The sequence below is a fragment of the Cebidichthys violaceus genome, unplaced genomic scaffold (genome assembly GCF_023349555.1).
Source record: "Cebidichthys violaceus isolate CVI_PGR_0920_01 unplaced genomic scaffold, fCebVio1.0.p SCAF_2, whole genome shotgun sequence".
In the NCBI taxonomy this organism is placed as follows: domain Eukaryota; kingdom Metazoa; phylum Chordata; class Actinopteri; order Perciformes; family Stichaeidae; genus Cebidichthys; species Cebidichthys violaceus.
The window spans coordinates 9,956,272-9,983,135 of NW_027176372.1; the positions used below are offsets into that span (position 1 = coordinate 9,956,272).

Genomic DNA, 26,864 nt, shown 5'->3' on the forward strand with positions numbered 1-26,864 from the left:
CCCCCCCCCCCCCCCCCCCCCCCCACCCGTGAAGAGCACCATGACCCAGGAGGGGCAGGCTCTGCCCTCTCCCACCCCACCAGAGAGCCCAGTGGAGCCCAGTACCAGCAGCACCACTGACCCGCCCACAGAGACACTCAGCCAGGAAGAGCAGGACAAGCTGGGGGAGAAGGACGACATAGAGGAGGGGAGACGACAGGAGGAGGTCAGAGAGGGAGAGGAGGAGGAGGAGGCACAGGGGGAAACGCACAGGGAAGGAGAAGAGGGGAGGGAAGAGGTAAAGGTTGAGGGAGGAGAGGGTGAGTCGAAAGAGGAGAGGGTGGATGGGGATCAACCTACAGATGGAGGGGCGGAGGGAGGGAGGGAAGGGACGAGAGGGGAAATGCGCATTAATGTGGAGGTGAGCTCGGCGGGGGAGGAGGCAATGCACGAGGACGGGGGGGTGGAAGAGGAAGAGGAGGGGAAAGAAGAGGAAGAGATGCAACCGTCTACCGAAGAGGAGGCAACTCACCCTGAACAAGCTGGGCGGTTAGTGCTAAATCATCATCTTGTGTAAAGATATATATTGCTGTCTTTTGACCTTTAGGTGTCCAAGTATGATATAACATTAGAAAATAATCCAAACTAGATCTTGACAGTCACGCACACACACACGCACACACACACACACACACACACACACACACACACACACACACACACACACACACACTCCCGTAAGGCTTACTTTTTATAGAAAGCTAAATCTGTGTTCTGGGTGTTTATGTTTCACGTATCTTAATAGAGGGCCACTTTGCCATGCCGAATGTTTTTAAGGGTAAATTATTTTCCCAGTGTGGTACTCTGGTACATGATTAATCTTATTTGCATTTTTACAAAACGAGCAGAACAAAAAGCCTTCGACTAAATGAGCTGAAAGGAAAACAAATGGGAACAGCGTGGTTTTATTCTCAAGGAGCCGGAGGACCCCGTGAACCAATTTCAAACCGACAAAGATAGGCAGTGAAGGGCACTCGGGGATACGTGTCAATTAATTAGCTCTTTGGTTTGTGAGACAACTGCAGATAAAATAAAATACATGATGGTTTTATGAAATGCACAGACATACTTTAACGCACCAATTACAAAAATACAATTAACATATATTAAGCTGTTTCACTCTTTGTTTAGACTACTTTTATGAGTTATTTCTCTCCATCAGCAGCAAACACTACAATAGATTTATATTCTCACAAATAAAAGGGATGAAGTAGTGGTTTGACGGATCGGAGGAGATGAGCTTCCAGCTTATTCACGTAGTGCCAAATTGGACAGTGCTTTCATCTTGCTTCAATTGTCACTGTGGCTATTCAAGCTGCAATATTTTCCCATTGTGCATACTTCTCCTGAATGAAGAATGATTTCAGCTCTGAATATGAATGATCTACTTTGCGTACAAAGAAGCTTCCGTGTGTTTGAGTCATACGCTGAAGGTAATTTCACACTGTCCTTTTTCTTTTCTTCCTCCACGTTGCAACAGACAAATGGCAAATGGCATAGGTGGGAATGAAGACGACGATGAGGCGGGTGAGGAGGACGAGGGAGGAGATGTGGGGGGGACTCACACGCATTTGGACACTTTCAGCTCCAACTTTGAGACGACTGTAGAACAGGCCGACGCAGAGGTGGAGGAAGAGGAGGAGGAGGAGGCCCAGAGGGAAGGAGACGGGAGAGAGAACCAGGACAGTTTCAGCTCCACGTTTGAGCAGATCGTTGAGCAGGTGGAGGTCCAGGAGGAGGAGGAGGAGGATGAGGAGGAGGAGAGGGAGCTGGAGGAGGAGAGGGAGAAGAGAAGCGTGGACAACAAAGACGGCTTCAGCTCCACGTTCGAGCGCATTGTGGAGTCGGCCCTGCTGAGGGGCGGGACCTGCTACAGCAGCCTGGACTCCCTGGATGTGCTGTCGCTCACGGACGAGACGGACAGCTGCGTCAGCTTCGAGGCGCCACTGACGCCGCTCATCCAGCAGAGGGCGCTGCTACAGGCTCCTGAACCCCTGGAGCTGGAGCTGGAAACCGTTCAGGAGCTAGAGGGGGCCGAGGCCGGACCGGACTCCCCGAGTGACCTCACGGCTGCGGAGAGAGCTCTCCGTGGAGCTGGAAATGTGGCCGGAGTGGGAGGAAGCCCGCTGAGGACCACCATACCAGGAAGCAGGTCAGAGTTTGTGCTGAGCCAACCTGGACGCTGGGCCGTCCCTAATGGATACCATAGAGCCATAGAGGGTTGTGGGGCCATGATCAACTCTGTCAGGTAAGAAGGCCTCTTTAGTTATTCATGTATTTAAAGCACCCTCAAACATATTTTGAGGGAATGTGTTTTGTTTGAATAATAATTAGACAATACTGCTTATGAGCTGGGCAATATATCAATATTATATCAATATTGTGATACGACACTAGTTATCGTCTTAGATTTTACATATTGTATAGTGGCATAAGTGTTGTCTTTTCCTGGTTTTAAAGGCTGCATTAAAGTAAAGTGACGTAGCCTACCAGACTGTTAGAACTGTTCTATGATTTTCCATCATTCACTTAGCCACATTCCTGATGATTGTTCCTCAAAAATCTCATATTGTAAATATTGTGTAAAAGCACCAACTATCAACCCGACAATATCGTCTCATCATATCGATATCAAGGTCCTTGATAATAAAAGAAAAGTCGTCTCTGACACTGTGTTTTAGTACATTAGCACAAGCAGTCGCCAAAGTCTGAATGTTTCCAATCATATAGATAAAGTAAAAACTATTTTATAACTATTTTCCTTTTGCAACTGACAACTGAAATCTTGACATGTAATAACTGTTCCACTAAAATCAAACTGTCCATGTAGAAGAAACACGAAGTACACACAGCCTTAGACATAGAATGAACATGTCTTTGAACTATAATAGCATATCGGTTATTTTACATATTGGATGTTTAACACAGCCGAATGGATGTTTAGATTAGATAGATTCCAGTGTGTGTTGTATTCTAGCCGGGCAGTGGAGGCTTTATGTGTATATCGTTGCTGTTGCCCTGAAGTGTAACCAGTGCAACGTGCTGTGACCTTGGCTTAACCAGCAGGTGGCGTGAGCCTGGTGAGGTGTGGTGCTCTGGTGCTTCAAAAGGAAGTCATTTGTCTGTACATGTAAACTCCGTTGGCAGGCAAATCCTTACCCACCAACACAAAATGTTCTCAACTTAAAAGCCTTCACATCAGTGGAGAAGTAGAGAGAAAGGAAACTGTTACTGTGCACGGTTGGATGACTTTGTGCACTTCAGCGTGAACCTTACATTTGCACAACAGGCTGAAACAGCAACAAGCACACAGAAAGCTTTTACATTTTTATGGAGTCAGTGGGACTGTTTAAGCAGAATTGTTGCTTTTGAAATGACACAGCTCCTTCCCCTGTTTGTAGCAGATGAGAGCATGGCAAAACCCAGGCGACAAGTTCATGACGCAGACGTGCACGTCGCAGTTTGGGGTGTTTGCTTTCCTCAACCGTTCTGCCTAAAGCGTACTTGCACAGCAGGGAGAGATAACCTCTGTGCTGCCAAATTACACAAGGTTTATGCGCCACAAAAAGACCTTCTTGGAGTGGAAACAGAATGTGTCGGCCTGGTGTGCCTGCTTTATTTGGGAGATTAACACTTGACATTTTTTTACTGCGGCACGGAAATAAGATACAGGATAGTTTTCAAAGGAATCCCTTTGATGAACTGAGCAGCGGGAGCATCCTTCTCCTCGTCTCAGACAGCCAGCTGATATTTATGACAATGCTGATCCACTCTGTCCATCATTTGCATAGACCCCCAAGGAATTGTTAGGGTTACAGCAACAGCTGACGGTAGTCTCTTACATTTAATTACCTTAATAGCACTAAAGAGGGTTGAGGAAGACGGGGCAGAGCCACTGAAGGGGGGGAGGTGCTAACAGGAACCATATGGGAAAAGCCATGTAACCTGAACTATAGGTCTGGCAGGCTGACTTGTGTACAATCCCTGTGGCTTGTTCTCCAACTCTGCTCTTACTCTGCACAGATTAATTTACAAACCTACCAGAATGTCAAATAGACGCACTCAGACCTCCGACATGATCAGCTCAGCTAACTGCTGGGATTTGTTCACAGACTCTCCCGGTGCTTTCTCAGCTCAGTATGAGTTATAGGATGAAGTGAGGATTTAAGATGTCGGCTCTCCTTCTCTTATTCCTCTCTCTCTCTCTCTCTCTCTCTCTCTCTCTCTCTCTCTCTCTCTCTCTGTGTACAGATGTTGTCCTTTAAGCACGGTCTTGCTTCCTGACCACCAGCGCCAAACTGAATGAGCTATTGTTTATGTCATGACATCATCGTCTTCAGCTTCCCTCTGCCCAGCAGGGTCTTTGTGTGTGTGTGTGTGTGTGTGTGTGTGTGTGTGTGTGTGTGTGTGTGTGTGATTTTTGCTCCAAGCTATAGCCAGCTTGCCAGACATTTGAGCACTTAAATCTAGAGTGGATACATCTGCTAGTCGGTCTTAAAGAGATATTTTTTAAGCTTTAAAGACACTCCCAACTCATTTATCATGAACTAGAAGTCGTTGACGTCCATTCGACGTCTAGTTCTTCAGGAGATACAAGCTTTTTCTGATTCAATGCAAGTCAATGGAGTTTGTTGTAATATTCCCGAGAGGGAGAATGCATGATTTTGAAAGAATTGCTTTTGAATAGAAGCAGCCTGAAGTAGCTAATGCTAATAATGACAAATGGACTCGTGAGAACACACAGCTCCCAGTGAATGGACAGACAGGCTATTATCATTTTAAAATTCACATCTTAAAAGCTTTTTATGATTCACAATGTCTCAAAAACAAGTGCGTGTCAAAGCGAAACAATTATTTACACAAGCTACAAAGGCTGCTGCCTTATCTCATCCATTTCTTCTTCTCTCTCCTTCACTCTGTCACTCCATCTCTTTGTTAGCTCCATCTCACCTCCCGTCTCTTTATTCATTTCTCCACCTTATCCGTCCAATCTTACTTTATTTCATCTCCCGTCCTCCTCCTCCTCCTTTCTTCTGCGCATCACCTCCTCTTCCATTTCCCCTACAGTGCTCTCTCCTGCTGCTACTTCTTATCTTTCATTCCTCTCCGCTCCCTAACCTCCATTCTTCCCCGGTGGGTAGCCACGGAATTGGCGCAGTTACACATTTTGGCACTTCGGGCGTCATGGACACTAGTCTTTTTCACTGCAGGGCAGAGCAGCTGCAAAGCAATGGATAAAAAAAAATGGCCGAGTTAATCAGTCAAGTTAGTCTGTCAACTTGGCAGAGATTTAGTTGTTCTATGGACCAGTCAGTCCATGTCTCAAGATGTATTTGCTGGTAGATAGAACTGCTCATTCACAAGCTACAGAGCATAGCACGACTAGACATAAGAAAACAACAGTCTACAACAGCTTTATATGCTAAAATTAGCATGCTAACATGCTCACAATGACAAATACTAACATGCTGATGTTAAGCAACTTTTTCGCTATCTTAGTTTAGCATGTTAGCATGCTAGCATTGGCTAATTATTAAGTGCAGCTGAGGCGGATAGTGAAGTCATACGTTTTGGTGGTATTTAGTCGTAAACTAAAGCAACTGTATTTCCAAACTCCTTATAATTCATCCTCTGAACATCATTCATTGAGTGGTCGCTGATCTATTTCATTGCATAAAGCAGTTGGATCACAATATATGTCTCAAAACGCTGGGTAAACTCTGTTAGTGAGTCATAAATCAGATGTACACGTGTCTAACACGCCTTTCATGAATGCAACCGATACAGTTATACTCAATGTCTCACTTTTTCTTATAGTTAATGTGATCTTATTTTACGAATCATCAACAGTTTCCATTATGTAGTGAGTCGGTGCAAAGAAACACCACTGGCTCACTGATTTTCATTGACAGAAAATATTTAAATCAATTCAGACAGCTTTCAAGCCTTGCATCAATGCTTTCGACAGCCTTGGCGCATACAGGCTCTGTCCAAAATTCAGGCTTCAGCTTCCATAACAGACAGGGCTTTGATGACGCCCTGGGCAGAGAGATGCAACCTAATCTCACCTCAGCCCAAATTCTCCCCCGTAGATCCTCTCCCTGCTACTGCTGATTATTCTGACATCAGTGGATGAGGGAAGCAAAGTCGGCAGCTGGCCACAGGGATGTAGGAAGCATTGGCAAGTATTGCAGATGTTGTAGACAAGCCGTCCAACACATGGAAATAAGAAGTGACGGGGTTTCTTTCAGGCAGCGAGCGATGGTGTTGTGCCAGTGTGTCGTAGTCAGTGAGCCTGCTTGTTGGTTCAGTCGATCAGGTTGTGTTTTAGATTGTCAATCACATTTGGCCATTTGATTAGTTGATCGATTGGTTACTTTAACAGTTGTGTCCCTCTGTGGGGACCATCATTGAGGGTAAAGCTTAACCTTAATCCATAGAGGCTGCTGAGAAAACACTCTCTGTCTGTCTGTCTGTCAAGCAGCTTACTAGTGTCCATAGCCAGCTAGAACTAAACAGTGGAGCCAACTAGTTGAATGCTGCTTATGCAATAATGCAACATGTAGGGGAGCATTCACACACACACACACACACACACACACACACACACACACACACACACACACACACACACACACACACACTGTGAAATGCTTCAGAGAAAGACTGGTATGGATATGCCACTTGAGGCCGTTATGCACAGAGTCACATCAAAGCACAAACTAATATTCAAAAGGCGTACAACAAGGGTGTCTGTTCACTCGTGCACACTTTTTCATTTAAGACACGTATGCTGCATCTCGAGCTGAGCATTAGCATGCATGGATATGATTCTGTCTGTATCCGTTTGAGAAAGGTGCTGCTGAGTGTGTGTGTTCCTCCCTCTGGTTCGCGAGCCTCACTGGATCTAAGCCCGAGCAGAGCAGATAAAAGCCAGTTGTTTCCATATCAGAGACGGGGCTCTGCCACGTGGACTAATCTCTTTCATATTCACTGTGGAGTGCAGAGACGCACACACGGGAAAATAAAAGACACACGGGCCGAGCCACATGCATGCGTAAACAAAAATGTGCATAATGCTCGTACCTTCTAAAGGCTCACTTTCATATTTTTTGCATGCTGAATCTTTTCTCTCTTTCTGTTTCTCACTTGCACACACAAACACACACACACACACACACACATACACATCTTTCAGGATGTCATTTTTGGAATAAAACCCTTCGCGTGGTTCTATAGTGCTGCTGAAACATCCTGCAGATTATCCTTTCCTGGCTCTCAGTCAGACAGTGATATGGAGACACACACACACACACACACACAGTCATACTTGCAACACAAGCAGTAATACATACAAATTCTCTCTTTCACCCTCTCACCACAGACACACACACTAACTGAATCATTTCAGCACTGACAGATTTATCCCCCGTCTATTTATAGCTCGACTCAGTTTTATGACACATCCCACAGTCCTACTGTACCAATGGCTGTTTTGGCTGAATGGGGTTCTTTTTTACCACAGGCTTCTCTCCTCTGAGGCACTTCCTGTATGTGTTGAGTGGAAAGCGAGCCAGGCTCCACAAAATATCTGTGTCTTTTTATTTTGCCATTTCCTCTTTGAATCCGTGGCTGATTTTAAGTTATCCTCCAGTTGTTCTCGGATGAAGCTGTTCAGTGTTTCACCAAACACAATCCCACACCTGAACACAATTAGTGTCAGCAAGCTGAAAGAAGTCACCGTTGTCCATTGTCTGCTGCTGAGTAGTGCCCAATCTCCACACACTCTGACTCACTGACTGAGTCTGTGAGGGTTTAGGGTCCCACTGTCAAATCGTCGAGTGTTTGAGGGCTCTCTCGCAGACATTTTGAGCCCTTTATGAACCCTTTCCATAAGTTTACATTTCTGCAGACTTGGCCCAAGGGAATTACCCACAATTCATAGCAATGTCACATTAAACACGGGAGTTACCAGTGGAAGCTGGAGACGTAAAAAAACAAAGTAAACAAAGAGGACGGCACGTGGGTGTTCAGCCAGATAGAACATAAAAACACATGAAATCAGAGGAATGGAAGCGGAAATTCTATTACACAGATTTATTCATCAGACATTTAATTTTGTCATTGAAGCTGTTTTGACAAAAAGGAGTAAATAAATTATCTGTAATGACCTCTCATCTTGTGAAGAAAGAGCATGGAAGTCATTCAAATCAGGGAGTAAAAAGTATCAAATAAATACCCACAATTATACATAACATGTCATGGTAACGTGATATGTTGGCCCATGCACACACACTCAAACATTTACCAGCTGATGTCAGTAAGTCCTTGAGGGTTCAGGGTTTAAGGCCTTAGGGGGGACATGGGGATTGGGCCTCCGTGTTTTTTGGGGTTTTGTGTGTGTGTTTAGTGCAAAAAAGAGATAGAAGGAAAATAAAACATACCATAATATTGTGCCCAGAGCTGTAAAGTAACTGTTTACATTAAATGAGATTAGTGGTTATACGTAATAGCCTTTATTGCTGGCCTAACAAAAATGAAATAACATGCATACATTTTGGATATTAGATTGTTGTGCTTTATTTGTACTTTTAGCGTAAGTATTTATTCAGTCTATACTGATGTGAGTCTTAAATATATTTCTTTATGTAATTCTATTTGTAATGTGTTTTTGTATACATTTTCAGGCAATTTTGGAAATAAGTTTCCTCAGGGACAGACAACTGCAATGGTCTTGTCTGTCTTGTAGATCCATAACTGAAAAAAATTATTTACTTATTATTAAAGTTATAAAAGCCATTTCAAAGTGATTTAGTTGTCATTATGTAATAATGTAATTTATATTGACAATCTTTGAGGCTGTAGTATAAACTATAGCGTAATGTTTGGTGATATTAATCTTAACATCAATAATGGTTGATGATATCACTATTACAAAACTTTCCATCCACCCATTCGTGTTCTGACCCTTAAACGGGGCCGGGTTACAGTGGCAGCAGGCTGAGCAAAGTAGTCCACATGTCTCCTTCCCAAAGCAAAGTGTTCCAGCTCCTTGGGGATCTTGAGGTGTTTTCAGATGAGATATAGAATCTATCCAGTGGAGTCCCTGAAAAACCATCCAACCGATCCAATGCCTGAACCAGCTCAGAGAGCAGCGGCTCTACCCCGAGCTCCCTCATGATGCCTGCGCTCCCTGCAGAGGTCCACTGGTAAATTGAAATCTTTGCTCAGGTCCCTCTTCACCACAACGCTCTGGTACGACACCTGCATCCCTGCTGACTCTGCAACAATCCGCCTGTCAATCTCACGCTCCATCCAACCCTTTTTTTTGGGGAGATTGTGAACCACGGCCTCAGACTTGGAGATGCACACTCTCGTCCCAACGGCTTCACACTCTACAGCAAACCGCCCCGGTGCATGCTGGAGGTTGAGGTCTGATGAAGCCAACAGGACCACGTCGTCTGCAAAGAAGCAATTATGAGGTCCCCAAAATTGGACACTTTCCTCCCTCTGGCTTTGCATTGAGATCCTATCAGGGACATGTGGTCAGGGGAGGCAGGGGAGGCAGAGCCTCCCCTGCCTCCCCAAAACAAATAATGCTAAAATAAATATTAATATTTCTCTACTGATCTGTGCTATAAATGTAATTTCTGTATGATTCCAATCATTTCACGCATTTTTATAATCAAAATCGCTGAATTAGCGCATGTCCTGTTCAAACAGAGGAGACAGTGAGGTGAGGCAGCGACGACATGTTCCTCACCTCAGATTGTGAATCCCTCACTAACTGGGTTGAGCGCGTGTCTTTTTCTTTCTCATTGTTTGTCACCACTGTAATATTTGTAGACACTTTTATTATATGTTCTTTCTTTCCATAGAATAGGTACTGTATTTCACGTATGTGTAGAACATATTTAGTGTTGCTGATCTGACATTAAACCGCAGTGAAAAATCACAAAGAGGCAAACACTACTCTGCATCACTGAAGAGGGCGAGCGAGAGCCCACGGGTCGGGTTCATGCTTGTTCTGTCGTTGCTCTTCTTCTACACTTCTCTTCTTCTTCTTATATTTTGCTTTGACCACAAAAATGTAAGATTCTATATCCAAGCTTAAAAATGTCTCAAAAAACAGGGAAATATGAACTAATCAACAGCAATTCAACGTCGGACAGGTAAAGTAACCTTTTATGTGTTTGTTGTTCTCTTTATACATCCTGGTTGTTACGCAGATTATCGCGGAATCTCACGATTTTCGCGGGTGGCGCCCGCGAGCGCTCCGCTTCTGAAACGCTCCCGGTGGAATCAAATATGTACCTATGTGTGTGTAAATAATGCTAATATGAAAAACAACCAGTAGTCAATGTGCAAGCTGCCAATGGAATGGTGATTTAAGCTTCTCTATTGGGTTCATATATTTGTAAATCTGACTTAGGTAGTGTCAGTGCCTCACCAGACACCAACCTCACCGCACGTCACTAGATCCTATCCATGAAAATAACAAACAGAATCGTGACGAAGGAAAAACCCAGATGGAACCCGACACCATCTGAAAACATGTTTGTTTTCCTGCCAAAGTCCACAAAACACACACAGACTGTGTGCAAATATAGTGTTTCTGCTTTGAGTTAATTTGTTTCTAAGACACTGCTAGATGGAGCAAAACTGAACGACCGCCTGAACTGCTTTTTGACTCTATCTTTGGCATTGTGACACCAAGGACTCCTTTTAATAGGCTGCATATGTTAGTCAGTAGCACTTATCTCTGGCTAACTGCTCAAAAATACTTTATCTGTTTGTCCCATGTGGTGACTGCCATGAGAATGTCACATCTGTGCTACAACAAGTTCATAAACTCTGCTGTCTGTGAAAAAAAATCCACGGTGTGTAAATGACAAAGTTAATGCATGATTCACAGTCGTTAGCTGCGCAAAAAAACTGACACGTGATCAGTATTCAGCAGCAGCGTGTGCTTGGTCTAAAAGTCTATTGTTGTCTTCAAGGAAACTTACTCATTGTTGTCTGTACCTCATAATGCTCACAGTTGCAGTGAATCTCGTGAATTTCGTGGATTGTCCAAATAGCAATCAGAACTTCCTCCAGGGTTCTGTCTCTATTCTCATCTTCCATCTCATCCCCCAAAATCTTGCACTTTTGACCCCACAGCTGCCTCTCTGTCCTCTGATTTTTCTGTTGTTCATCTTTCCACCAGATGAGAAAGAGGAAGGAGGGATTTTGATGGAGACGCTAGCATGCAGGGATGTGTCAGTGTGTCTTATAAAAATCTGTGGGAGCATAACCCATCACACAGGGTGTGTCTGTGTACCTTGATATTACTGTGCATTATTTAAAGAGGTCATAAAAAGGTAGGTATGGACCTTCAGTCAGTGACCTTGATAAAGTACTTTTATGCGTCTTTAACTATTTATATCATGACCAGATCAGTGTGAGCTGAGTTTTTTTCCCTATGTGGCTTCACTGTGTCTTGCATCCCTGGTTTGCTGAGCCACATTGAAGCAATACACTGGAGGAATGTACAGAAATAACCACATACAAAATGCCTTCATGCTGGAAAGCAACGCTCAGTGAACCGAGTCCAAACACAGGACGTCCCGCTGGTACTGAACTGATCTGCTCAGAGATCCTTTTCACTTAAATGCAGAGGAAGTGGTGTTGGATGGGACACACAGGGCCATTGTAAAGCCACAGCTAGGAACGGTGCACTTCATCAGGAAAAGTCCGCCCGGTCGTAGGCTCCGCCCCCTACATCCTCTCCTCCGTGGAGCTTCCAGACGAGCCAACAAACTTCAAGGAAAAGAAACTCCTGACCATTCCTGGTCTGTTTACACTACGGTGAAGTAACGCTACTGTCTAATTCATCACCCCAATGAGCGGTAATTATCTATCACCCGACTTCCGCTTTGAAGAAATCTCATTTTTGGAGTGAAGTAACAAACCGGGGCCGATGCAGATCTTACCGACGACTGGACGATGAGGCGGTCGGACCTCCGCGCGCCGTTACCGCTGATTTCCAAATTTCCGAGAGACGATGTGGAAAGAGGAATACGATGTTCACTTCGACTTTTTGCTGCAACTGCTGTAAGTTTGATATTTCTACAGGTCAGAGAGTGGATTTATGATTTCACGTCCAAATGGGTGGGAACGTGAACATTATGCTGCGTGGCAACATGGAAATAGTGAGGTAGTTTTACTCTGGAGAACTATCACTATAGTACTTCTATTGTATTTCTGCAGGGACTTCTCTGTGATACCAAAATTGGGCTAAAAAGGAGTCAAAGTTGTTTTTTTAAATCTCACGTGGTGTTCCTTTAGGGACTTTAAGTGCCTGCCAATGAATGTAGTGGAATTAGAGAATTTAGCAGGAGTTTATCATAAATTAGCATATTATCTTCATCAGGACTTATAATTTTAAATGGCATGCAAGAGATATGAGATATTTCTGTAGTTGCTATGGATACAAGGTGATTTTGAGGATAAGGTGGCAACTAATAAATATTCAGTTTAGAGTTTATATAAAAAGGATAAAAGCATGACAAATTCTCATGTTAGAGACACTGGAACCAGTAATTTATACTTGGTAAATGACTGAAATTATTAATCAAAGGATGCCGAATTGCTCTAAACTGTTATTTTCACATCTGACTTGTACTTTGAGCTGTGACCAGCAGTTTAAAAAAAAGTCAGTAACAACAACTTGTTACTCCTCATGACCTCAGTTGATGACCCAACAGTGTCAATAATAGTGTGAAAAACAAAATGTGCAAGTGCTGTAGATGCATGGATGTACCTTTGTCTCATTGTTCGCGGTCAGAGGTGTCTTTGTTGCTTGTTTCACATTTAAGAGTCCAATATTGCAACAGCGTGTTTTGCTGAGATCGTATCAACAAGCCCCGGCAGACGAGCTGGCTGACACACACAATATGTGTGTGTGTGTGTCCCTTTAATATGTCTGCCTCGGTTAGCCATTGATCAGAGTGATGTGAAAATGAAAGATGAGTGTGAAATAACAGAATTTCATAATCCAGTTTATCCCATAATAGATAATTACCCTCATGGATGATACCATTAACAAGAATATGCCCCCGCCTCCCACACACCCATACACACACGCACACACCTTACATGAAGACACACCTCTGGGTGTGGGTTTGGGCGGTGCGCAACCACAGAGATTAGCATGTGAGTCAGTGGCATGCACCATCACGCTCTCTATCTCTGACACAGTCGGACTGCGTGGCGGTCACACAGGAGGATTGTGTGGCCTGGGGATACAGAACTGTGCCTTCAGACAGACAAATAGGTTTACTGTGGGACACTTGGCCCTCGGTGGCGCCAAGTATCCCGGCGCAAAAGGTCTGCACTAGATGTCTGACACTTCATGTTGTGTCTCTCTCACTGTTATTGTGTGTGTGTGTGTGTTGGCTCTATTATTGCCAGACACCAGTGAATTGGGGGAGCCTGCCATCGTTTTGGCCCCATGACTGAAATGAGCTTTGAATGATTTATGAGGTCCCTCTGCGTCGAGTGAATTAATACAGTCAGACAAGCGAAAGCAATTTCGCTGCAAGCGCCAGACTAGATATAGTTTTGATGGCTTACTGCAGACTCATTTTTATTTTGTCACCATATGTGTGTATATTTTTCTTTTATCTTTATGTCTTTATATTTCCACCCATCCATTTTTCCATTTTCAACCTGAAAAGGGGGGGTCCTGCGACTTTCCCGGGCTACGTGGGATACGTAGTCCATTGAGCAGAATCCGTGTCTGCCTAAAGGTCTCCTCCCTGTCGGGCATGTCCAGACTACCTCCAGAGGGAGCCGTACAGGAAGCATTTTAATCAGATCCCCAAACCACCTCGACTGGCTCCTTCTAAAACTGGATTTAGTCCATCCGGATACACAAAGTCCCCACCCGGTCCCTAAGGGTGAGCCCAGGCACCCTGCGAATGAAACCACCTCTACCCGAGCCGTATCTGCAATCTCGTTGTCATTCCTGTTACTGATGCTCCGCTGAGATAAGGTGGAGGAGTTTGCGTGACCCGCCTCATCATGGCGGACAGTTTATGTGCTCCCGTGGCCCTGGGAGCTGTGTTGTCGGGGGCAATAGCTCCTTGTAGTGTCTCCCGAGGCGAACTGGTCCAAGGTCAGAGGCCAGATGAAGAGTGATAGTAAGTGCCTAATGAATCAGTCAAGACGGGACAGTGTGACCTTGCCTGGAGCAGAGAAACTAGGGGTGTAGTCAGCCGTTCAGCGTGTGAGGGCAGAGGACCGGCTGTTTATGTTTATACGTCTTTTTGTATCAGTCACTTTATCCATCTCTGTCCCACACAACGCAACGTGTGACACACAGTAAGATAGTCTACAATAGTCTGCAATCCCTTTACTAACACAGGACACTCGGCTTCCGCCGTAACCATGGTAACCAGCAAATCGTAGCGTAATGTATTGAGTTTGTGAGGGTAATGCAATTGGGCTGATCTGATTATGCAAAAACCTTCTGAATCATCTGGCGAGAATGCTGACGGTGCCACGCAGATGCACACACAGACAGGAAATGAGGAGATGCCATTTAGACTGATGGAGGTCTCTTTCTTCACAATTAAAACTAAGAATTTACTGTTAGTTTTGCTGATTTCTATTAATACAACACAAGAGTTTGTTCCTTTTAGCTTTGATGATATTGAATGTCGTGCTGTTTTGCTGGAATGTCAGATGTTTCGTCTGTGAGTGTTCTTTTAACTTGTGATGGAAACCAAAGCATAAGCACTTTGTGTTTACAGAACTATAAAAAAAGCTAATTAGCTCCCCACTGATGGACTGTGGTGTGGAGCAAAGTATACAGTGCAAACTCAATATCTCAGACACACTACCTCAGTAAGTTCATTAATAAATAAGTAGGGCACTAATTAATCACGGTCTCTCTCTGTTCTCCTGACGACACTAACAGTTATACAGAGTGTGAGTCCATCAACCTGTGTCCCTGAGCAGTGATGACCTTATTTCTTAATGTTGAGTCAGCTATTATTGGCTCTACAAACATCATTTACATTTCGGTTCAGGTTCGGTACGTTTCAATTTTCAATGCACTTCAGTTTGAGACTACTGTATTATAATGTCAAATTGAATCCAAAGGATTTTAGCTTCAAATCGGGTACATAGTGTTCAAGAACATGTCATTCATGCAGACTTTGCAAGTCATTACTTAGCAATAAAACTTGTTTGGCAGCTCATCTCAATTTTTTTTCTGAACTTTAAATAGTCCTGCAGGGGAGATTGAGTACATCCAGTCTCCTGCAGGAACACCCTGCCTCAGTCACACAGATACGCCCGTTTACAGCTGGGATCGGCCGCCTGCTGACAGACCACTTACTCGCTCAGTTGGGTGTTTTGCCCAAGGGCAAGGTCACGGCAGATGTTTTGGCCGGAGAGAGTCACTCTACGGACCTTTTTATAAATGAAAAGCCCACTTCTCTAACGTCCACACTACATGTGCCTGCAACAGAGGAAGAGAAGAGCAGAGATGAGCTTTTACTTTCTATATTACAGCACTTTAATTCAGATCATGTTAGAGGTCACCAGTCTGTGATTAGCTTCAGCATTATAATCAACCTTTGGATTCACTGCATTAAAGCAGGACATTAAGTGAACTCCGTGTCATCACAAGTCATTTATACCTCGTTTGACTTTTGCCTGTGTCTGTGTGAGCATATGTTTACGTAATTGAGTTTTTCGTTTCCTCTGTCTAGTTTGAAGTGAGTGGGCGTGCGACGACCGACATGTGCTCCATCCATTAACCTGGGCACCTGCTTTGTGTTTGTGTGTGTGTGTGTGTGTGTGTGTGTTTTCTCTCCAACAGCGATGCCAACCTCACAGACGCGCTGTCTGACTCAGAGGAGTGCGATTTGGGCAGTCTGGAGCGCTTGGAGCGCGGCAGCACCGACACTCTGGCCAACGGCTGCCGAGCCGACTGCGAGGGCGCCAAGAGGCTGGCCAAGCGCCTCTATCACCTGGAGGGCTTCAAACGCTGCGATGTGGCCAGACACCTGGGCAAGAAGTGAGCAGGCACACACACAGTAGCACATGTGCGCACATGACGACTGATAAATCACCCGAAACACAAGAAAACATGTTTACATAGTTGCATATGTTCAGTATTAGCATGGACACAGACATAATAGATGTGAGAATACTGATTTACAAACACATAATCAAACACATCTGCTCAAGATTACTTCATTCTTCATATAACGTTTCTAGAAGAGCATTCTCCACATTCACGTTGATGTGCCGGTGCTTCTCTTCCTGTCTCTCCCCGCAGTAACGAGTTCAGCCAGCTGGTGGCGTCGGAGTACCTGAGCTTCTTCGATTTCTCCGGCCTGTCGCTGGATCGAGCCCTGAGGTAACGCACCGCCATCAGCACTCGGGGAGTGATGAGTGTGCGATACACACGCGCGCGCCTGAGTGTGTGTTCTCCGCTTTCCCTCGTCAAAAGGCATTAGCTTTGTGCTAATCAAGCTGTCGTGTTCAGTGCAGTTGGCCGGCGTGGCTGACAGTGCTGGAGTTCATCACTGCTTTGTACGTGACATGTTGCTGTCTCAAACTGCTGCCTTCGGCCCACCGCCTTCAGTCAAGAGGCCTCGTGTGAGCGCTTCAGACTGGCCCGGATTAGCAAACTGTTACTGCTAAAAAATTTACATTCAACATACCAAAAGTCCTGCATTCACGCACAAGACGGAGTCTGAAAGAGGCGTACGAGGCGTGATGAAATTGTCATCAGCTGTAAGATAACGTCAACTAGTGTTAAAAGAATTGCAGAACAGAGCAATAACCTTCTAATACTATGCATATACTGTATCACCAAGTACAATCCTAGTTTTCATAAAGTGTGTGTGAGTAAAATCGCTGCAGTGAACAGGACTTTATTGATTTGTTTAGAGGGACAGATACAGCATACTGTACACAGACAAACTGTAAACAGCTCTCTGATGTATCAGAGCTCACTGGAGCAGAGGAGTTCTCCATCACCTCACCTGCAGATCTTCACCAGCTACACATAACGATTGATTAGCAAAATGTGGAAATAAAGCCAGTGACAGCTCTCCTACAATCACTCCACATCCTCATTATCAGACCTAATCATAATGCCATAAGCAATAAATTGCGTTCACCTATCAAACCAAACCAGCTGCACACATTTACAGGTTGACTTGTGATTTATTTCCTCCTTTGAACGTACGCAAACATTTAGTGTGGATCCGAAACACTGTTTTATAAATGAGACCCCAGGTCTTCACACTAAAGTTAGCTCATGATAAAAGAGGGTTGAAATTAAATATTCTTTTCGGAAGTTTCTTCAAATGGTTTAATGAATTTTACTGTTTTCATTTTGACTGCATAGAAATACTTTCAATCAATATTCTGTTGCACATTTTAAATTGGCAGCAATAATATTGGGCTGCATCTAAAGATTATTTTACATATTGACTAACCTGCCTATTTTTATATTAATAATATAATTTTAAAAAAAATGTGAAAGAATATCAAGTCCAAAGGGACATCTTGTTTTGTCCAACCAAAAGTCGAAAATCCCAAAAGATTCAATCTACAATGATATCTAACAAAAACAGCTTACATTTGAGAAGCTTGAACCAGCGCTTATGCTTAAAATAATGACTGATTATCAAAAAAATTGCTGATACTTTTCTGTCGATGGACCAGTTGATTAATATAGACCGTATTTCTTTCAACTCTACGTTAATGTTTCACCTCAAAAGTGTCACGGTGGGACTGCACCTGACATGAAACCTGTAGATTCTGTCAGTTAAAAGATCTAGTCCTCAGCACAAGACACACACACACACACACACACACACACACACATGCACACACAGAGTAAAGATGACACAATCCATCGTTGTGACAAAATACTGCAGAGTGCATCACTACTCGTCTTAAAAAGCAGGTTTGACTGTTCCAGTTTTCCTCAAAGAAGTCCTACATTCATCTCACCTCCTGTTGACCTCGTGGTGTCGTTTGTGTGCGACAGGAACTTCTTGAAGGCCTTTCCACTAATGGGAGAGACCCAGGAGAGAGAGAGGGTCCTCGTGCATTTCTCCAGACGCTTCTGCCACTGCAACCCACGGACGCTTACCCCCGAGGCTCAGAGCCAGGAGGAGGAGGAGGACGAGGAGGACGACGGTATGAGCGGCGATATGAAGAATAAAAGTCACAGCAACTGTACACAATATCACCATAAGTAATATATAGATTTTACGTCGCTGTTACGTCTCTCCATATTGATCCCAGTTAAACAAACACTTGTTACTGCAGCATATTGACACTGCAGTGTTAACGTTAGCACTGCTCCCATAATGATAATGCTGAATCAACAGAGGCACAGCACTAGCTGAAATTATTTTAGCGTGCAGGGTATTCATGCAGCTCTGCACGTGTGTGTGTGTGTGTGTGTGTGTGTGTGTGTGTGTGTGTGTGTGTGTGTGTGTGTGTGTGATTTCTGTATGCATGAACTATAAAGGAGTATATGGCGCTGCATTCACGTGCATTTGTGTGTGAGTGGCATTTATCTGACCTGGACCTTGTGTGTCATCCTGTTGCAGATGGAGCTCACACATTAACCTGCGCCCTCATGCTGCTCAACACCGATCTACACGGACATGTAAGTACTGCAGTCCTCTATCTTACTGCAGGATTGCTTTTAATCTTTCTTACAAGTATGAAGACAGTCCTTTGTCAGCATTGGCACGTCTCCATTCACATTATCTTTTTTATTTCCTGTTGGTTCTGCTCCCTCCTCCTCTCTCGTCCTCTTTCCGCTCCGCGGCGGCCTACATTCTGACCCGTTTCTGTCTCTCCTCTCCTCGAATAGCCTTATCTGTTTAGGTCTAAACTGGAGCACCGTGGTCCGGGCAGCGTAACACGATCAGTGTCATGGGTCCTGTGCCTTGCTTTTCCTTCTACCCCTCCTGCCTAATTCAACCCTGCTAATAGTGCTTTCTGTGAATATCCCTGCCGTTAACTAAACTAACTAGTTTCCTTCCTTCTATCCCCTGCTAACCAAATCTGGCTCCTTGGTCTCTGTCCACCCCTGCAGGTGGTAAGTATATTTATAGTACTAACACCGGGCTCTTTTACATCTGTCTGTGCCTCCTCTAACAATAGAATTTAAGTGATGATTTTAATATAGACATCACATTAGGCTCATAATAAAGGATGCACACACAGTGGTATAATCCTTTTAAATCAGAGTGGTTCAGTGACACAAAAAAAAAAAAATCAGGTGCTGAAATGTTGTTCACCAGAGAAAAATGGTCAGTAGCTGTTTTTGGTTGACATTTATTCTAAGTATGTGATAATATGTTTGCATTATTGGTATAAATGCAATTGATCTGCACCGTTACAAATCACAATATCTAAATTACAGCAGATTGCATTTTAGAAAGGCTATACATTTTATAATATAAGATTGGAACTTAGTATTTGCACCTTTGCATGAAAATATAAGTTCACTTGTAAACTGAGAAGGTCATCTAGTTGGTTTGTGGCTCTGAAGTACACCACGTTACCTATTCGCTGGATATTATGAATAAATGGAGCATAAAACTTTCGTGACGCATGTTACATCGATCGTCACAGAGCGTTTCATCCTGGGTATTTTGAACATTTCCTAGAAAAGGGAGCCGGGTTGTTTTATCTGTTACGTGGCCTCCTCAGAGGAAAGCCAGAGATAATATCTTTTTTTTTTCTCCTTTTTTTTGTAACAGCAGTGAGTCAGCTTTAGTCCCACATCTGTATCTGTTTAGTTATCCAGGCAGAAAGGGGCAGTAATACACAAACACCTCCCTATGTTTCATCCTCTAATGATGCATCATAATTAGAGATTAAAACATGAGGAAATGTATGGTAAGCTGATGCTCCATAAACTCTGATAGAGGTGGAACCTTCTCGTCACTAGTAGAACCGGCAGCATAACACTGCCACCCAGTGGATAGTTGCACAACTGCATTCAGGTTTTAGCACATAAAACAATTTGCCTCCACAAAAATGAAAATCACATCTTAAACTGTTATATTTCTGTGTCTGTCTGTTTATTTTGCCTCTCCTCAGAACATTGGGAAGAAGATGTCTTGCCAACAGTTTATCAGTAATCTAGATGGTCTCAACAGCGGCAAAGACTTCCCTAAAGATATATTAAAGGTACAGATCGCCCCGTATGAAAGTACAGCCACCACAAAATCTGTCAGCTTGATCTTTGTTTTGTCTTATCCTCAGAAATTCAGCACGTCTTCACATTTCTAACCCTGTAAGTTAAAAGAAAGTCTTCACAGTGTCTCTCCTTTGTTGCTTGGTCCACGCAGGTCTTGTATAACTCGATCAGGAATGAGAAGCTTGAGTGGGCCGTGTGAGTACGCATGTTGTGTTCATCAAAGGGAAAAAAGTATTTGGGGCATACGAGTCTTGTAGAAGCGAGCACACTTGAATATGTGCTAGGTTTGTCTGAATGGTCATTTGTGTGTGTGCAGTGAGGAGGAGGAGCTGAGGAAGAGTCTGTCAGAGCTGGTGGAGGAGCAGTGCGAGGGCGGGAGTAAGCGCGTTGCCAGGGTAACGGACGGCCATAACCCCTTCATCGCCATTCCTATTCTCCTAAACGCCGTCACCTACAAACACGGAGTGCTGACCCGCAAGAGCCACGCTGACATGGACGGCAAACGCAGTGAGTGATTGTATATGCACACACAATTAAACTTAATAAAAGAAATCCTAATAAATTACCGTAAAACAACATGACAGAAACGTTTTTTTTTATTTCTTCCCTTTCCCCTCTTCTAGCCCCGAGGGGTCGGCGCGGTTGGAAGAAGTTCTATGCGGTGCTGAAGGGGATGATCTTGTATCTCCAGAAGGTACTGCATCTCATCCCTGTTACCATAGAAACACATATCCACCACCGCTCTCTTTGCGGTGGCGGATGCTGCTTGCTGCTCGGCTGTGTGTGTGTGTGTGTGTGTGTGTGTGTGTGTGTGTGTGTGTGTGTGTGTGTGTGTGTAATGGAGAGGGAGTGAGATAGATAGAGCATTGAGAGAGGAAATGAGGCATGGCTGCTCTACTGTGTGTTTGTCTCCCCCTGCTGGTAGGAAGGCTGTGCTAACCGCATATAAGCTTGTGAAATGTTCAACCTAAATGATGGTTGGCAAATGTAAAGTTTAGGTTTATTATGTCATTTAATGAAGACTATTCGCATAAGTATAGGCGACTCTTTTATTCTCTGTTATAAGAGACAGAATGACTGAAACATAACAACATTTACAGGCTCTAAAACATAAGACCTACAATTTCTGTATGCCTGTTGTTTTTTCTCCCGTTACTTACTCAGGATGAGTACAAGCCTGACGCCGACATCTCAGAGGTGGACCTGAAGAACGCAGTGCGGATCCACCACGCTTTAGCCACTCGTGCCACCGACTACAGCAAGAGAGCCAACGTGTTGAAGCTGAAAACCTCAGACTGGAGAGTCTTTCTGCTGCACGCCCCGTAAGTCAAATTTCAGATGCTGTCTTTACGCTACCAATAACAAAGCAGGAAACGAGAAAAGAATGTGATGGAATTTTCCATTTCATGCATGTATGTTATGAATTTATGGTATCGTCCAAAGATCATAAAACATTTTGACGTGCTTCGTCAGCTTGGACCATTTTGTAACGATGTCCCGTACAGGATGAGCTGGTGCAGAAAAGGGATGGATGGATGGATGGATGGATGGATGGATGGATGGATGGTTGGATGGATGGATGGATGGATGGTGGTGACGATTAACTGTTTGTAGCCGTTTGTATTTGTCTCATTTTCTGTTATTTTCCGCAGCCAGTTGAGTTTTTCTTGCAGAAGAATCTGTGTTGATGTGGTGAGCTCAGAAACATCAATCAAGCAATTTTCACTCGATGCGCTCACCTGCTCTCTCGCCCTTCAGCAACCCCTCACTCCCCCCTCTCTCTCTCATTCCAGTAGTGAGGAGGAGATGATGTCGTGGATCTTCCGGATAAACCTGGTGGCGGCGCTGTTTTCCGCTCCGGCCTTCCCTGCCGCCATCGGCTCCATGAAGAAATTCTGTCGGCCCATCTTGCCGTCTTCATCCACCAGGCTGAAACAGGTACACACTCACACACAAATGATGACACACAACAGGAACAAGAGCCGCTGTCACGCTCTACAGGCTTATATTTTTCCACCAGATACATAATATATTATTGTCAAATACTACAATAAATATCTAGTTGTGATTGATATTTTGCGTAGTACATCATATACAGGTTATCAAGCCTCCATACACAATCCTTCTGCATTAAAAGTCTCCACACAGGGTTGGGCATTTTTACATATTCTATTTGTGTCTGCTCGCATCTGATTGGCTGTTTTGGGGGGTCTTCTGGTTTTTGTCTGGGCTGTGATTGGTGCAGGAGGAGCAGCTGCTGAGTCACGAGAACAAGCTGAAGCAGATGAGCCTGGAGCTGGAGGAGCACCGGAAAAACTCGCCCTCAGCTGACCCCAAAAGCCGCGAGTGGGAGGAGTACCGGCTCAAAGAGCACTACCTCACGTACGAGGTACAGGCTTTGGACAGCTCCGGCTCATTTGTCTGCTTTTTTATGTTTCTTTTTTTTATGGGTTTTTATGGGGTCATTTTTCAAGTTGCAGCTAAAGAGACCAAACAGCATGACAGATGGCCAGTGTGGCTTGTTAGCTGCCTTTTTCTTTTTATATCCATTTTGATATTTAACGTACATCATGATTATAATTTAGTATTGTTATTTATTAGCAAAGAAGACATTTTGTTAGCACAACTCTTCATCAATTTCTTCTTTCATGAAAATGATGTTTGTGGAAAGAGATGGAGCTTATGTTTCTAACTGTCCTGTCTGTATCACCAATCTCCATCTACTGTAGGTTATATACTGACTGTGGATAAGTATCTCATACAACCCAAACTGTCCCTTTAACACCTCAATCAAGCTCAATATTACACTGAACCTCTGTCAAATACAGACTATAGTTTCATTCTAGCGTGAATAAAGCGGGTGAGTTTTAGGGCAATTAGTCTCTTGTTTCATCATCTTTTAATCTAACTTTCCTCCTCCTCCTCTCCCCTCTGTCTGAGCAGAAGACTCGTTATGAGACGTACATCAGCCTCCTGCAGGCCAAAATCCGCGCGGAAACGGACGACCTCGAGAAGATTGAGGCCAGCGTGATGGGGGGCCTGATCATGGAGGGGGGCCTGGCCGGCCGCGAGTGCCTCCTCCGCAAGACGCAGTCCTCGCCGTCCATCAGTCAGGCTCACGGCGGGCTGAACGGGAGGGCCGCCGGATGCACCGCCCCGGGACAGAGGAGCTGAGCGGAGGAAGGGAGGACCAGTAGTGGGCTTTTCTGTTAGTATTTTGTGTTTTGGGCTCCTCCTGTTGTACGTACAGTAAGAAACAGGAGAAATGTCACTCTCCTTCCCAGAATGTATCCGCCCTGGTGATAAGTTTCTGTCCTTGAGCAATAGATGAAGAGAACCAAGAGCCCGTGCTTGATACCCAACAAGTGACCCTGCCAAACCTCAGTCCTTTGAACTTTGATTATTGCACATTCAAAATGATCATAACTGTGATCACTATTTATAACAACGTCATCAGTATTATTTTGAAATGAAACTCAGAGCGATGCAGTTGTCTTTAGATGAAATGTGGTTTTAGTTATGAGCAGAGCTTCGAATGATTTATAATGTATTTGTTAAAGGGCCAGACAGAGAACAAAGAAGGAGAGACAGACTGGTCTGGCTTTGTCCTCTCTGTCCTCGTCCTGCAGAAGGAGAAGGTACTACTGTAGCATTTTGGCCTTTTGTCTTTTCTTTTTCCACCCTTGTTTACGCACCCAGCCACTCCACAGGCGTGCGTACGGACCTACATTGTGGTGTGTGAAGATACGACATATCTGTCCCAGAGTTACAAAGAAAACTCTCAAAAGAACTTCTCAGAAGGATCAAGTCCCTGCCATGTATAGCATATTTATTTATTTATTTAAGTCTCCAAACCTTTATCCACCCCGGGACGGGTTTACACTGAGCATGCTCGCTCCTTTTTTTTTCAGCGATTTTCCGTCTCGACGTTCGTGCAGTTGCGTACATTTGTAAGCGCGAAGGAGCTGCCGAGTGGAACGACCGCGGTTTTAACTGTGCACTAAGCTGCTCCACCAGAGCAACTGGAGGTTGAGTGCCTTACTCAAGGGCACCTTGACACTTGCTGTTGAGGGATTTAGAGAGCGCGAGTCAGTCAGAGAGATCACAAGTCTGTGTCTGTGATTTTTTTAATCTGCCGCTACCCCAAATACTGACATGCATTCAGTCATGCCGTTCGTCTTTCTAACAAGTCAAAACCGGAGTGAGGAGGATGACGGTGTGTGACTGGATGAAAGCACTGTGCCACGTTCATCCCACAAACAGCTCCTCTCGCGTCACGACAGAGTTGATGAGTAACGATATGTGGTTGGGTGTGATCCGGGTGAAGGGCAGAACAGGAAAGTGGGTGGGAGGCGTATCGTACGAGTGGGTCAGCCTCTGTCCCGCATGTGTGTTTGCACATGCTTGTGTGTGTGTGTGTGTGTGTGTGTGTGTGTGTGTGTGTGTGTGTGTGTGTGTGTGTGTGTGTGTGTGTGCTTCGGCATGCTGTTTTTAAGTGGCTCCAGCTTGAGTTGTCGAAGCTGCGATTCAACAGGAAGAAGTAAATATAGCAGGGCCATGTTTTTCTATGAAGAATTTATTGAGCATGTTTGGTGAGAATCAATCCGATGGCCTTCTGCTGCATAAGACTGCCATCACTATCAGGCCTGTTAAAACCGATCAGTGTCCTGGTTTATGTCATGTTAACATGGACTGTAGCTTGCTTGGCCTCGTATTGGGCGTTTACTAGTACTGGTGTATTCCTTCCACTGCCATCCTTCAGTTGAAGATGTTTTGGGGAAAGTAGGCCCTGGCCTCTGTTAGACAGAGACTGGCTGATTGGAGGGTGTAGCAGCGGGACTGCTCCAGCTTAACGTGCTGAAGTCGAGAAACCCGTCAGCATACTGGAATGGAGAGGGGAGCAGCAGCGAAAACAACTCCACCAGCAGAGTAGCCATCAAAACATCCTCCACATAAGGGGGGGGGGGATAACTTGTTTTCTAAGAAGAAGAGGCTGGTTTGGTTTTCTAAGTAAGACTGACTCTGCCAGCCAAGAACAAGCAAAACAGACATCCAGCACACATTTTTCCAAACAGAGGAACACACACGGAAGGAGGACTTGCGTAACGTTGCGAGGAAGTGGGAATGGGGTGGCGGTATCGCTGTTTGTGAGCACCTTAATTGATCCCAACCTGCCCAAACACACACACACACACACACACACACACACCTTTTCTCTTTCTTCGTAATTTGCTTATATGACACAACTGTAGATCAGTGAGCTTAGCGGCCCCTCACTCAGCCTCGGTGTGGCACAGAAGCATGTCGACAGAACCAGAGCTGTGGATATCAACAGCATATGATATATTTGGCTCTGGACGCTGCGCTTCTGTTGCTTCGTATATCTTATTAATAGTGAACAACAGGATCTGAGATCCTTTTGGGGACTTGGCTGGAAACCTGGAATCACAGCTGGAATCCTGGATCCTTGTACAGACCAAAATGCTGAAGTGGAGCTGAGTTTTCAGAGAGGAAGTACCGTTTTATAACGCCGTATTGTTAGGACGAATAACTGCTTTCTTACAGGGAGACTTCCCCTTATAGTCACTTTGGCTGTTGTGCTAATCATTGTTTCCCGATGTTCTAGGGTAGGCCTGTGCTGTACTATAGTGTCAAAAAAAATATTGTTGATCGTTATGTTTTATTTAAAAAATGACAACTTCGGCACCTTGATGTCAGCATTGGATCTGTCTTTTTGTTTGTTTTGTTTGTATATCGGAACTGTTTTTTGACAGGATGCTTATACTATGTAAAGGACATATTTACTGAATATTTAGTCTGTGCTTCATAAAGTAAGCTTTTATACAGAAGATTGTGCTTGTGATTTATTAATATTGTCTACTCTGATAAAAAAAAGCTCAACAGCAGGTTAGCAAACTTGTGTCCCGCTGACATCTATGAATTATATTATAAAATATATAATAATGCAAACACATTTTGTTCAGCATGATACAAAATTTATAACATGGGTGAAAGCACTTTTTGGGGGTGCTCCCTGATATGTTTAGCCTGCAGTTAAGAGCTAAATTTGAAAGGTCGCACACTATTTAAGTACAGTATAAAACAGTTGTTAACGAGACCAAAGCCACATGTGTTCCCTTCTGTTAAAGCCACAGACAATAAACTAAGTATGTAAGAGCATCTGGTATCCTTCTTCCTTAAACAAGTAATTATTAGTTCACCTTCACAGTATGTATCTCATGGCAATCATAATGTATTGTACCATAACACATAGACTTTACATTAAGTTCACCAAAAAAAGCATTGGACAGTCTGCACCGTGACGCCTTTTAAAAACCCGACGGTGTAGCATATCACCCAACACACTGTTAGCGGAATGGATTCATGTACATCATTCATATCGTTTGCAAAACAACGGGTGGAGTAGCTTCATGTAAAACATGTGTAAATACATCGCTGTACCATCTCTCCATTTTCTTTTAATGCATCAAATCTAAAACCTAAAAGGCAGCGCCCTCTCCACCGCTTACATCCACCCCCCAGGTGTCTTGCAGTGTTTCTCCTGCATCAGCAGACGCGTTGG

General features: G+C 44.2%; 1 protein-coding gene across 1 annotated transcript; it reads left to right on the forward strand.

Annotated features, from left to right (window-relative positions):
• Positions 1 to 26,130, forward strand: psd2 (pleckstrin and Sec7 domain containing 2). Its single transcript, XM_068714312.1, has 14 exons — positions 1 to 528; positions 1,520 to 2,287; positions 15,914 to 16,111; positions 16,376 to 16,456; positions 18,104 to 18,255; positions 18,675 to 18,733; positions 20,182 to 20,271; positions 20,433 to 20,476; positions 20,598 to 20,788; positions 20,905 to 20,975; positions 21,446 to 21,603; positions 22,075 to 22,219; positions 22,527 to 22,670; positions 23,225 to 26,130. The coding sequence occupies exons 1-14, from the start codon at positions 41 to 43 to the stop codon at positions 23,453 to 23,455; spliced, it is 2,820 nt and encodes a 939-aa protein (XP_068570413.1). The 5' UTR covers positions 1 to 40; the 3' UTR covers positions 23,456 to 26,130.
• The last annotated feature ends 734 nt before the right edge of the window (positions 26,131 to 26,864 follow it).

What these genes read in the sequence shown, in the direction of transcription:
- psd2 (XM_068714312.1), top strand. Translation starts at nt 41, where the DNA reads ATGACCCAGGAGGGGCAGGCTCTGCCCTCTCCCACCCCACCAGAGAGC. An exon ending in GCCAGACACCTGGGCAAGAA is followed by an intron (nt 16,112 to 16,375) that starts GTGAGCAGGCAC and finishes CTCTCCCCGCAG; the next exon opens with TAACGAGTTCAGCCAGCTGG. An exon ending in CATCCACCAGGCTGAAACAG is followed by an intron (nt 22,220 to 22,526) that starts GTACACACTCAC and finishes TGATTGGTGCAG; the next exon opens with GAGGAGCAGCTGCTGAGTCA.